At 41.3% G+C, this 12706-nt stretch overlaps 1 protein-coding gene across 2 annotated transcripts; it reads left to right on the top strand.

Annotated features, from left to right (window-relative positions):
- The first annotated feature begins 1594 nt into the window (after positions 1–1594).
- plekha2 (pleckstrin homology domain containing A2) lies at positions 1595–11978 on the top strand. Of its 2 annotated transcripts, none has more exons than XM_068310681.1 (12): positions 1595–1876; positions 5418–5628; positions 5751–5807; positions 6498–6546; positions 6658–6755; positions 8389–8520; positions 8629–8718; positions 8808–8876; positions 8984–9054; positions 9456–9519; positions 10202–10279; positions 10377–11978. In XM_068310681.1, the coding sequence occupies exons 2-12, from the start codon at positions 5488–5490 to the stop codon at positions 10818–10820; spliced, it is 1293 nt and encodes a 430-aa protein (XP_068166782.1). In that variant the 5' UTR covers positions 1595–1876; positions 5418–5487; the 3' UTR covers positions 10821–11978. The 2 variants fall into 2 exon arrangements, with proteins under 2 accessions (XP_068166782.1, XP_068166780.1); XM_068310679.1 differs by having other exon boundaries at positions 1596–1876; positions 5468–5628.
- The last annotated feature ends 728 nt before the right edge of the window (positions 11979–12706 follow it).

Genomic DNA, 12706 nt, shown 5'->3' with positions numbered 1-12706 from the left:
TACCTTCCTCCTCTGCATCATGTCAACCAACTCTCTACCTTTTCCTGTCATAGTTCCAACATTCAACGTCCCTACTCTCAGTCCTATACTCTTGGTGCTCCTCTTCTCTCTCTTCCTCCGAACACACTTCCCTCCTCTCCTTCTTCGACCAACAGTAGTCCAATTTCCACCGTCGCCCTGTAGGTCAACAGCGTCGATGGTGGTCGTTGTTAACCTGGACCTCGACCGATCCGGTATGGAAGTCATAGGTTTGATTCGCATCTTTGATTTGGCAAAAGTTTTACGCCGGATGCCCTTCCTGGCGCAACCCTCTGTATTTATCCGGGCTTGGGACCGGCACAATAAGACACTGGCTTTTGTCCTGACAAACGTTTGGTCTCACATTTGCACGTCCTACTTTTCAGGTTTTTATTTGTAAACAGAATATTAAAGGTTGAATAAATTTGGTTCCACTTCACGATAGTGTCTCACATGTTGTTGATTCTTGAAAAATATTTTCAGTTTGTTATCTTTAAGTTTGAAGCCTGAAATGTGGCAAAATGTCAAATAGGCTTAGGGGGGGGGGGGGCAATACTTTCGCAAGGTACTGTATAACAGCAGAACATAACATTTGAATACAAATGCTTGACTGATGATTATATTAAGAACATAATCAAGAAGCAACTAGACACGAAATTTGAATACAAATTATCATTGTTATTATTATTATTATCATTATTATCACTGCTTCCTGTGGTTGAGGTCTCTTCTTCATAATTACTGTCTCTCATGTATTTTCCTCTCTGGTGTTTGTTTGACAGTAGCTGCTTTGGTGTCTCTCCATTTACACCACAGTCTTTGTACAGTCACCTGTTCTCCATGTTCAAATTAAACGAACATTGACAGTCTTTTACCCAGAGCTTATTAATGGTATGCTTGTATGTGGTCTGAACTAAAATGGAAAATAATGATAATTTAAAAAAAAAAAAAAAAAGCTTTTCAATTAACGGCGCCTAGAAACAAGAATGCAATTCTCATCACATTAAAGAAACATTATCTGCAGTATTAAACCCAGAATGATCCTTCTGTACAGGTGTTTGTAATGTCTGAGTTTTTTTAATCCTTGGTATTTTTTTGTATAGAATTTTGTTTGGATTTCTAAACTGTTGTGCACATGTATGTTTTTAGATGAATACTGCATTGTTTCACATTTGGGATTCCAGCTTTTACTTCACTTCTTAAGAACAAGATCTTTGGAGGAAGTCGCCGTTGCTCTTGGCTCTTAGTTTTGCCACCTGATAAACTCAGGTCTCATGAGAGGCGCATGAATGACACTTGGATCCTGTCCAACCAGGTAAGGGCTCACCTGAGGGTCCCTTCCTTCTGTCTTGGACCCAGTTCCCAAATTATCAAAGAGGAGAGGAGATAAAACAGCGCACACAGTTGCAGGAGGGGGGAAAAAGTCACTGCGCACGTTTTGTTTTATTTTTTTCCTCATTGAATTACATGTTATATATATTATATACTGCATGCGTTACTCTGTAGACTTTTGAAAAAGTTGAGCCGTGTTCAGTTCCTCTTTTGACAGCAGCAGCGGAGCAGAGGAGGACCCCGGCCGGAGCGGAGAGGACGCGTAGCTCACATCCGGGGCTGGTTTATTCTAATAACGAAAAGTCCAACCCGGAAAATAGACGAGTCTTCTGTAATCCGATCACTCTAACAAACAGACGAGACAGTAAAAGTTTGATTCAACCCGGCTTCGTCAACGTGCGTCGATTGTCAAAGATATTAAAACTTCATCTGCCATGGATCGAAGCGATCGCCGGGCCCGGCTCTCCCCTCTGCGCTTCGGGGCCGTGCGGGGCGCTGTCTCCGGCGGACACTGACTTCGCAGCGGGTAAGAAAACCGTCTGTCGACACTTGGCACCCTGTGCGCGTTTGTGTCCTCATCACTGTGTGTGTGTGCGTGTGTGTGCGTGTGTGTGTGTGTGTGTGTGCGTGTGTGTGTGTGTGTGTGTGTGTGTGTGTGATTGTACAGTAGGCCTACAGAAGGTGTGGTAGTCTGTCTAGTCGGTGGACGTGCTGAGTCAGGACTGGTCATCTGGGCTGAGCCACATTAATGTGACTGAGTGAAGCTCGGTGCCATTAGGGGACAAACGTGCGCACACCCCCCACCCCCCCAGTCATTAAGGGGCTCGGAGTCTCCCACGTTCGTGTTTGTCCGTCAGGTGTCTCCAAAGCTGTCAGTGGGTTGAGGTGAAGTTTTGTCTAGAGGTGGATCATAAGTCAAAAAAGAGTTTCATTTGATTTTTGAGGTGCATTTTCACATGCATGTGCATTCTGGATCAGCTGATCTTCAACTCTAAGGCAACATATATCAGTAATGGCAAATTGAAAAAAACAACAACTGCTCAATTCTTACAAAATCCCCTCTGCAGGATTCCATTAAAGACAGACAAAAATATTTCAGTTTCAATCTCTTGTTCCTTGAATTTTTCAGTTCTGCTCTGAGTTCTGAAATGAATAACAAAATACAAGTCCAAACTGTCACAAGACACCTCCGTCGTACATGGGATGTGTGTGCAAAATGTGTAAGGCACATGTGCCAAACTCAAGGCCCCAGGTGCCAAATGTGGCCCTCCACATCATTTTATGAGGCCCGCCATAAAAGGTCAGAGTGTCCAAAAATAAATAGGTCAAAAGCGTGCGTTGACCAAAAATCACATTTCTCACCATGCAATAATTAAGGCTATTTGAACTTTGACAGAAAACGAAGTTAATGTCTTTACCTGTGTTTTTGATGTTATTTTTCTTTATTTACTTGAATAGTTTGATCCTTGATGGATGGAGTTATGTGGGTTTCATTACCTGACAAGTTAAAAGGATTTATGTTATAACAGAGAAAAAAGCAAACATGTTTTTAATGTTTGTAACTTGAATTAGTACTAAATTTAGAGTTATTTAACATTAAGGCGTAGTTACATATATTCTGATTACATTGAGTTAAATTTATTTATATTTATAAGTTACGTCCGGCCCTTTGAGGACAGCAGTTATGCTGATGTGGACCTCGTTGAAAATGAGTTTGACACCCCTGGTTTTAGGAAAAAGAACTGAAAAGTAGACACCCTCATCTGCGCCAAATATGACTGACAGAATGAACCTAAATTGAGTTTGTAACCATGGAAACAATGAAAGTACAGGAATGACAAAGGCACCATTTCAGTTACTGGTTGTATGTAAAAAGTTTTTGGAATTTTTTATTTTACATCTTTTGAATTGTGATGAAATCTTTGCAGCTCGATTAAGAATGAAATGACCTGGTCTTAAATCGGACACCATAGTTCCACTCGCACGGTTCCACTACAGTCATTTTTCAAAATCTCATTCTACTTCATATATTACATAACACAGCTCTATAAATATTGATTTTCTCATCTTCTAAAGGTTTTTTCTTTTTATTTGACCAGTTTAATGATCCAGCAGAGAGTAAATCCAAATCTGGATCCTGGAGATAATATATCTTTAGGTAGAATGGGCTGTATGTGTTTGATCACAAGATAATAGAGATCATTAAGAGAGATGGCAACGCAATAAATGTTTCTGACCTCTAATGTCATTCTGACTGATTTTATTATCCATTCATAGGCAGATGAAAAATTGATCAGGATCTGTCATCATGAAAAATCATATGTTCATTCTCTTCATGTTCTGGTCAAACGCAGTGAAGTCATCGGTACTACAAGAGGCAAGTGTTCAACTGTGTGGTTGATGTGATGTCAAACAAAGAGGATTCTAAAAAGTGTCAGACCTTCCCAGAACTCCAAAACATTTAAACTTATCAGACGTTTGTCTAATCAGCAGCTCTAGAACCATTCAGATCATCCAAAGATAATTCTGTCTAATTTTGAGGTATTTTATTCTAGTAATTTTGCCTTGTGTTAAATGTCCCTTCAGTTTGAGGCAATGAAACAGAAATTACTTTAAGCGATTAAAGTGCGCTCTACCGACCTACACTAGACTTTTATAGCTATTGAGAAAATACATCAAATGTTTCACCCCTCATATTCATGAATTGACTGTGTTGCAATTTACATGTCAGCTCAAATCAGACCGTTTCTTTATTGTTACCTCGCCAGGTAATATTTTTTTATTATTATCCCTGACAAAGTCACAGCAGTGTAGCACCAGACTGGATCCATTTCTGTTGATCAGACACACATTAGTTAAACAAATATAGCAGAATGAAAGTTTCTGTTTACGGCCCTGGAAGTGGTTAAAGGCAATGACACTGATGACACAGCTGTCGGTACACAAGTTCTGTCCTCCTGATTGATATTTATGAAGTGTGTGTGATCCCACACCATTCTTAGCAACAGAATCATTTCAGATGTATTTTGTCTGCGATTTCTTTCGTGACCAAACATTTCGCACCAGTTTCCTCTGTAATGGCTGTGTGCTCGTTTCTCATGCGTTCCTCTGGAGCAGTGAAGATGGTGCCTGTATGTCTGTAGTTATTTCTGTTTCTGTTTGTCACTGCTTTGTTGTGTGATTCCTGTGAATGTTTTAATGGAAACTCTGATCATTTTACTCTTTTTAGTGGTTTGAAGCCATGACAGTCTTGTAAAACCATCAAGGGAGCTCAGCCGTTCAATCCTGATTATATATTTTAACTTTCACTTGTATGTTCTTATTAAATACATCAGTCACAGATGTGGCCTCGTTTGCCAACATATTACCAATCAGGCCATGTTTTTTCAAATCCTTTCTATAAATTCACGTACAGGGAGAAGCGAGGATGTGTGAGTTTTTTCAATATAATTATCATTTTTATCTCATGTAGTCTGCAGTGATTCATCACAGGGAGCATCATAAGTTCGAGAAGACAATGGCATCTGAAAAGGCCAGAAGTTCTCTTAAAATGTTTTTAGACACAGATATCTGCCATGAATTAAATTCCTGAGCATCTCTTGGTGTCTGAGCTGAATGAGTCTTAATGTTGATGAGCAATGAGTCAGCAGGTCGGTGATTCACACGCATGGCATCGTCTTAATGAATACAAACCATCAATTCTCTCCCGTGTTCCTTTTTCCCCTTTCCTCCCTTTTCCCTCTCTCCTCCCTGACCAGTGGAAATGTGCGTGTGTGCAGATCTGGAGTACAAGTCTGTAATTTCTGACTGTGGAGGACCTCAGCTCAGCCTAGGGCTTCACGATTTTCTGCTCAGCCTCAATCACGTCACATGAAAAACTGCTGAGTGTGCACGGGTCTCTTTCTTCTTGTGTGCGGGTGTGTGTGTCTGTGTGTGTCTGTGTGTGTGTGTGTGTGTGTTAGGATGTTTTGAGTATTTCAACAGTGAATCCTTCACTGACTGTGTTGAGTTTCTCCCTGGGTTACACCCTTTATATTTTACCTCTCATAAATCTTCTTACTTTACAGCTGTCTGTTTGTGTGTGTGTGTGTGTGTGTGTGTCTGTCTGTCTCTGCAGTGACATGTGATAGCAGAAGCATGCCGTATGTGGACCGGTTGAACCGTGTTTGCGGCTTCCTGGATATTGAGGAGAAGGAGAAAAGTTGCCGTTTCCAGAGACGATACTTCATCCTGGACACGCAGGGAAATGCTCTGCTGTGGTATATGGACAACCCTCAGGTGCTGCACACACACATGCACGACGCTAACCTGCACAAACAAGGACTGCTGACCAATAGGACGCATGCAACCTTGGACTCTGAGCCAATGACGAGTCCGTGTGTTTGTGTTTCTGAATACAGAACCTGCCCAGTGGAGCCAGCTTTGTTGGCAGTCTGAAACTCACCTACATCTCTAAGGTAGCGTCTCTGACACCTCAGTTTGCCGTGGGCTGTAGTTACGTAAAACATCCATCTGTGTCTGTGCAGCAATTCATGCACACACGTATAAACATTCAAATGGAGCGCACAGAGATAGAGATACAGCGATGTGTCTGTAGTTCAGTTCATGGTCACATGAAGGAGCAGGCTTTGTGAGGTTTTCCAGATGTCAGCGCACTCATCCAGTCAACTGGAGACCGCCGTCATCACGTCTCTTTTCTCTGGAGATATCAGAGATAAGAAATGTTTCTGCTCTGCTCTTTTAGTTTTACTGGTTTCATGTTGTTTCCACTCTTTTCTTTTTGTCTTCTCAATTTCTGTCTCCTTCTGTCTTACTGTGTCATTTGATTTTTTTCTCCTTCCCTTCTCTTTTTCTCTTCTTCTTTTGTCTTTTTCTGGTCGCCCTTCCTTTTATCTCCTGTTTGCTGCTCTCTTCGTCCTGCTCTTTTGCTTTTATTCTGTCGCGTCTCTACTATTTTACATGCATCTCCTTCCCTATTTTGTTGTCTTTCTCCTCCACTTTTGTCTCCTTTTATTTTTTTTATCTGCACTTAACGCCTTATATCCTTGTTTTCCATTTCAAATCCTTTACTCCTTTCTACTTTTCTAATATATCTCATTCTCTCCTCTCCTCCCCTCTTCTGTCTTCTACTGTCCTCCTTTTCGCAGGTGAATGAAGCAACAACGAAGCAAAAACCCAAGACAGAGTTCTGCTTTGGTGAGTTTTTTTTCTGGAGGGAAACACACTGCTGTGCTTCTGCGATCACGTTACACATGTGATAAAGTTATACAATTTGAATACTCATGGAACTAATGTCTATTTCTGCAGTCATCAATGCGGTTTCCAGGCGGTACTTCCTTCAAGCCAATGATGCGACTGACATGACAGAGTGGGTGGCTGCTCTCAACAAGGCCAGCAAGATCACTGTGAGTGGAACACACACACACACACACACACACACACACACACACACACACACACGCGCGCGCGCATACTCACACACACGATATTATAACAGGATATCTTTTCCAATATGTGATTAAGGAATGGCCAAACAAATTATTGGTGCAGGATTTGTTTCCACATGAGGCGAGGGTGCTTCAGTTTGTGGTGGTGTGACTGAAACCAGTTTGTTCCAGGATGCTGCAATTGCCTTGCACACCCCCTCCACTCCCTTGGTGAAGGAGAAAATTGTGAATGTGCACAAATGTGAGCGACAGCAAACAGTCACTGTGGTGGAGGTGTCAAAACTGCTTTATGGGTGTGTGAATGTATGTCATGTAATGCCATGCATATTCAGGTTGCACTTTTGCATGATAATAGTGTGTTCAGCAAAATGAGCAGGGCGTCGTTGTCTGGCGGCGGCCATCACGAGATGAGAGAGAGATTTGTTTTCTTCTCTCTCTCACCTGCAAACTCAAGAGAGGAAGCGACATTGTTCCCTCTCTCTTTCACTTCCCCTTCAGTAGGAGGGCGTCTCTGGCGCCTTTAATGTGCTTCACAGGTTTCATTGAAAGCTTGTTTAAAGTACTTTGTCTTTCAGGGTGGGTCTGATGTGGATGCAGGGATGAAAGTAGTTTGTATTATTATTATTATTATTATTATCCAACTACTGTAGTTGACACAACCCCCGCCGAGCAGCACCAATCCATTCACGCATGTCCAACACTTCTCATTGTTGTTCTTGTTTATGTGAGCATTGCAGAGCGTAAACTTTAAATTTAAAAAAGTCATGTGAATCAAGAGCGATGCTTTATAGTAGATATTGGAACTATGCGTATGTATTTTACAATAATATTATATGTTTTTATTATTATTTATTGTACAATAACATGATATTACGTGCTTTTAATTGTTTTCTGGTGATTTTACGATTACAAAATTTGTGGCAGTCAAATGTAAAGTTGCGTAAAATGACATCATCTTGATTTTTATTTTTCCGTTTATTTTTTTTAAACCGACATATGCTGTAATCGAGAACAGCTTAATTCAAAATGACCTGTACCTGTACTTTTTTTTATTATACTGTATGTTGTTTTTTTGTCCTGTAATTGTTTCTGGATAGTCTTAAAGAACAGTACGTTATTATTTAGTATAGTAATAGCATTTAAATGACCTCAAATGGCAATTATAAATAGAAATTTAATAAATAACTTACAAACAATTAAGCTTACGAAAAGCCTCTGGGAACCAATTGTGTTTATATGTTAAGGAATACCTGTACTGAAATAATAAATCATAGAATGTTTTTTTTCTAGTGTGAGCTCTTATGTTGTTTCTTTTTTGCCAGATCTTTTATGTGATAGTTTGACTTGTCCATTGAACCAAGACTAAACTCACCTCCTTTATTGATCTCCTCGGTTCCTGGTAACGGATGACAGAAATAAAACACTCAAGCCCATAAATTGTTTGATTAAGAATTTCTCTGTTGCAGCACGGAGGAGAATCTCCATGTGAGTGGAACCTCTGATCCCTGATAATTAGTCAGTTAAAGGTCAAAGTCCTGCTGGTTAAAGCCATGAAAGTTAATTTTATCCCAACTGTTTACTGTATTGACAGGTTCCTAAGTCTGGCCCTGCTCCTCTGAGGTCTGATGTGAACACAGTGATCAATGACACTCAAAGAGGGAAGAAACAGCAGGCCTACAAGACGGAGATCATTGGTGGTGTGGTGGTGCACACTACTATCCAGGTGAGAAAGAGGAGGCTGTGGTTCCAATAGTAAAACTGTTCATTCTAGCCGCCATTTATTTTATTGAATATCTTTTTTGTTTGATGATGTCATTTTTTAATTTTTCAGAAAGAGAGTGAAGATACTGACGGAAGGGAGAGGAAGGGTAACAGGCCGGGCACGCTGAGGAGTGGTTACTGTGTCAAACAGGGAAACGTGGTGAGTACTCAGAGTAATAAACTAATTCTGTGTTTGAAAAGAAAAAGACGCACGTTGAAGATGAAATGTGGTTTCCTGATGTGATTCAGAGGAAGAGCTGGAAGAGGAGGTATTTCACCCTGGATGACAATGCAGTCAGCTACTTTAAGTCTGAGATGGTGAGGAGGCAGTCTGGTTTTCTTTTTCTTTTTTCTTTTCTTTTTGTTTAAATAGTGACTGTGGTCTTTGTCTGTCTGTGTCTGAATGTTCCACATGTTTGTCCCAGGATAAGGAGCCTCTCCGATCGATCTCACTGAGGGACATTCAGAAGGTCCATGAATGTCTCGTCAAGTCAGGGTGAGTCAAAGAGGAATCACTGACTGGAATTCTTTCCCCCTTTCACTTACTCTGCCCAATTTTACTATTTATGTAATCAAATACAAATATTTGGATGAGAATAACTCACACAGAACTTCAAAACTTTTCTTGGTTTATTCATGTTTCTCTGGATCAGTGCAGGATAAAGTTTGCCTGATGCTGCACAGGTGTCTCTTTGTATTTATTTTACGACGGGTAACGCCTCCTGTGGGACCCGACAGAGACTCGAATAACATGATGACTTGATTAGTAGCCTCTCTTTAGTAGGCATTGTTTTTGCTACCCAAAACCTCACTCCACACAAAAACCCTTTATTTTGCAGCAATCCCACCATTTTTTTTTATTCAGGGTGATAACTTCCCTTTTTGTGTGTCCACCAGAGATCTCCTGCTCCGAGACAACTTGTTTGAGATCATCACTAGCTCCAGAACCTTCTACGTTCAGGTACAACCACGTGTTTCCTGTTGTTTCTTCACATGCATGTGTCCAGATGCATGAGCTCTGATCAGATACATGTTATAGAAGAGGTTTTTTCTACTCCCTGGTGTATCTGTCCTGATGCTTTGAGCTGTTTCCTATGAATGCTCTGCTGCTGATGTGTGGCGCCAGCTCCTTTTTTGGAGCCTGTTTTTGTGAAAACAGACACAGCCATATGTTATCCAAACAACAATAACATCCTGCCCACAACACCCCCCTGGGAAAACAGCTGAGTGAGACGGGGGTCGGATCAGATAGGAAGGACTGTAAAGGAGGCTGCAAGCATGAGCGCTTTTATTTTTGTCTGCACAATAAAAAAAGGAAGGAAGACAAACATTTTACAAACAAACAAAACTTGCACCTGTACACACACACACATACAACCACACGTGCGTGCACACACACACACGCACACACAAAAAAGGGTTCAAATTAAAAAATGTTTTAATTATGAATTAGTTAAACATTGACTGTGACAGCAAGTCAGGACAAAAAATGGACATGGCGTGTTCTTTTTAATGAAGACTATTTCAATGAGTTCAGGTTTTTATGACTCACCAAATTACAAGCTATTAGAAACTGTGATACAACACAATAGCGTGACAAGAATAGCTCTGAAAACCTCTGTATTCTGTTAATGTGTCAATAGACAGACTCTCCTGAGGACATGCATGGCTGGATCCGGGACATTGATAAGAAGATCCAGGACTTTAGAGGTCCCCCTAAGGTAACCTCACCTGTTTTTGCTGGTCTTGACATAACAAATGTTAAACAAAGAGAAAATATGGTCGAGACTGATGATTTGCTTGGATCTCCCTCGACAGGGGTTTTCATTTAAACGTGCGACCTCCCTCTACCGGAGTCATGATGCATCCTCGGCGTCTCGTGGTCAGCAGGGCGACGAGCGCAGACCCCCATTGGTCAAATCCTGCTCAGTGGCTCCGAGCTGGCAGCCCTGGATTCCACCTGATCCCTCCACCCTGGATGCAGAAGATGAAGACAGTGCTTTCGGCCCTGCGCCCACTTTGCCGTCTCTTTCCTCTTCCTCCACATCCTCTTCCACCTCATCCTCGTCCAACTCCCTTTCCACCCCGGCCCCTTGCCCTACTGGGCCTCCGGTAGCTTCTTGCGCGGGACTAGGAATCCTCACAGCATCGGCAGATGCAGCGAGTGGACGTCGGAGGCACCGCTCACAGCCTCAACCTCAAAACAGCTGCACCTTCCTCTTCAACCTCGATGACGACAACATCCGAACCACAGACGTCTAGTTCAGTGATGTCTGTCAAAGCCTCTGTGTGGACTTAAGTGTTGGTATCGGCTTTAAAATGAATGTGATTGGTAATAATAGTATTCTTTGCTAATGAAGCAACACTGTGACCATTAATACAATGACCTAAGATTCAGCCCCCTGCTGGTCTTTTAGGATCATTGTGGATGAAGAATGTCCCCAACTGGAGAGGGATGAAGGGAAACAGTGTTTAACGGGACTGTGAAGAAGTCTGAAGGAGCGTTTTTAGTGTAACTTCCTCTGAAAACTTGAATAATTGTTTTTATTATTTTTGTTCTTGCAGACAAATTATGGCACATGCTTTAATCTCTTTCACTTGGCTCCATAGGAGATGTAACGTCATAAAGGACACACTTTCACCCCCCCCCCACCCTCCGCAGGAGGTGTTCACATTTTATCTCATTAGTATTCACAAGTTTTATATTTGAGGTTACGTTCAAGAAATATATTAAATAATAAAGTCATTTCAGTTTGTTTTGGGCCTAGCAGTGCTGTTTCCCTCTGTCTACCTTCATTAATTATTAACAAGCTTTTATTGCTAATATCTAATCAGGAGTCTGGGGGAATGATACTGTAGGTCTCGTAAAATAAAAAAGAAAAAGGTACGTGCATGTAGAAAAAGACGATTGGGTTAAAACCTGCTTTTACTTGTACATTGGAGGTTTTTAGCACTTGGCTTAAGCACCAGTTTAACTGTGAGTCCGTTCTAAAAGGTACCAGGAGATCTTGGATGTTGACTGTAAAGGAGAATGTACTACCGGAATATTACACATCTGATGCGCTTCTTGTCAGCTTGGTAAATGTGATTTTCTTGTTTTCTTGTTCCAGCACTATGTGGGGAAATCGTGCCATTATTTGTGGTAATTTCATTGTAATTCCATTTTTCACTTCACTCATTTTTACTTCTTTGTCAGAGCTTTCACAGCAGACTTTGCAGCTTCCTTTGAGACGTCTCAGAAACTTTGTGCTGTTACACCCGTCGTCTCAGCCCTTCTCAGGTTCACCTCAAATCTTCATTGATGTGGTACCATCTTCATGTGTATTTATGTTTTCTGAAGCTGTGTGAACTCCTCTCTATGTGTGCAATGTTAATTTTCTCTCTTGTACATTAAATGCTGCTTTTTAAGTGTCCTGTTCAGATTGTTTTTGATCATCTTTTCAAGTTCAGTTTGTTTGGGTTTGACTTTTTACCCTCTGTCCTCTAGTGGCTACTTGGATACCCTGCATTTTACACCTAAAGACACAACTAAATTTAAACTCCTCCTGTTATCCTGTAATGGCATTTAAAGTTCTAATGTTTTCTCAGTGCAACTGTCAGACAAGCAAAGGGTCACAGCTGACATAACTGACCTTTTACACTGTCACTTCAAACACAAGAATGCACACACATCCTCCTGCTGATGTAGTGTCTCCAGATTGTGTTAAATGTAATGTTTCACACGTCCATTTCAAAGGTCTTTTAGGTAAACGCCCGAAACTCTTTCCTGTTCTCCGTCCACTGCCCTCTATGCCTCCAAGAACAGCTATGTGGCTGCAGGACCAGAGAAAGTAAAGTGTCACGACCTCAAGTGTTAGGGTGAAATGTCAGCTGTGATGAAATGAGTTTTCAGTCTGTTAAAGATGGAGCTCCTCCAGGTGCTGAGACACATCCAAGCAGAAATATGGTGGGAGAGGGAGTGGTGAAAGTTAAGCTTAAGATAAGCTCCTTCAACTCCTCTGGTGAACTTCTCATGACTTCATTAATACATTCCTAAGCAGAGATGAAGTTTAAGAACATGGCGACAGACTATATGCCTTCAAGGCTTAACTTCTAGCACAAAGATTATGTGAAGGTCATGTATGACTTCAGCTGGACGACCATGAGTG

Source organism: Antennarius striatus, chromosome 3 (genome assembly GCF_040054535.1).
Source record: "Antennarius striatus isolate MH-2024 chromosome 3, ASM4005453v1, whole genome shotgun sequence".
Lineage (NCBI taxonomy): Eukaryota > Metazoa > Chordata > Actinopteri > Lophiiformes > Antennariidae > Antennarius > Antennarius striatus.
Note: the sequence above shows the minus strand (reverse complement) of the source record. Positions and strands in the feature narration are given on the sequence as shown.

Coding starts and splice junctions, on each gene's coding strand:
- plekha2 (XM_068310681.1), top strand. CDS start 5,488: ATGCCGTATGTGGACCGGTTGAACCGTGTTTGCGGCTTCCTGGATATT. Junction 5,629..5,750: donor GGTATATGGACAACCCTCAG/GTGCTGCACACA, acceptor TTCTGAATACAG/AACCTGCCCAGTGGAGCCAG. Junction 9,055..9,455: donor GAATGTCTCGTCAAGTCAGG/GTGAGTCAAAGA, acceptor TGTGTCCACCAG/AGATCTCCTGCTCCGAGACA.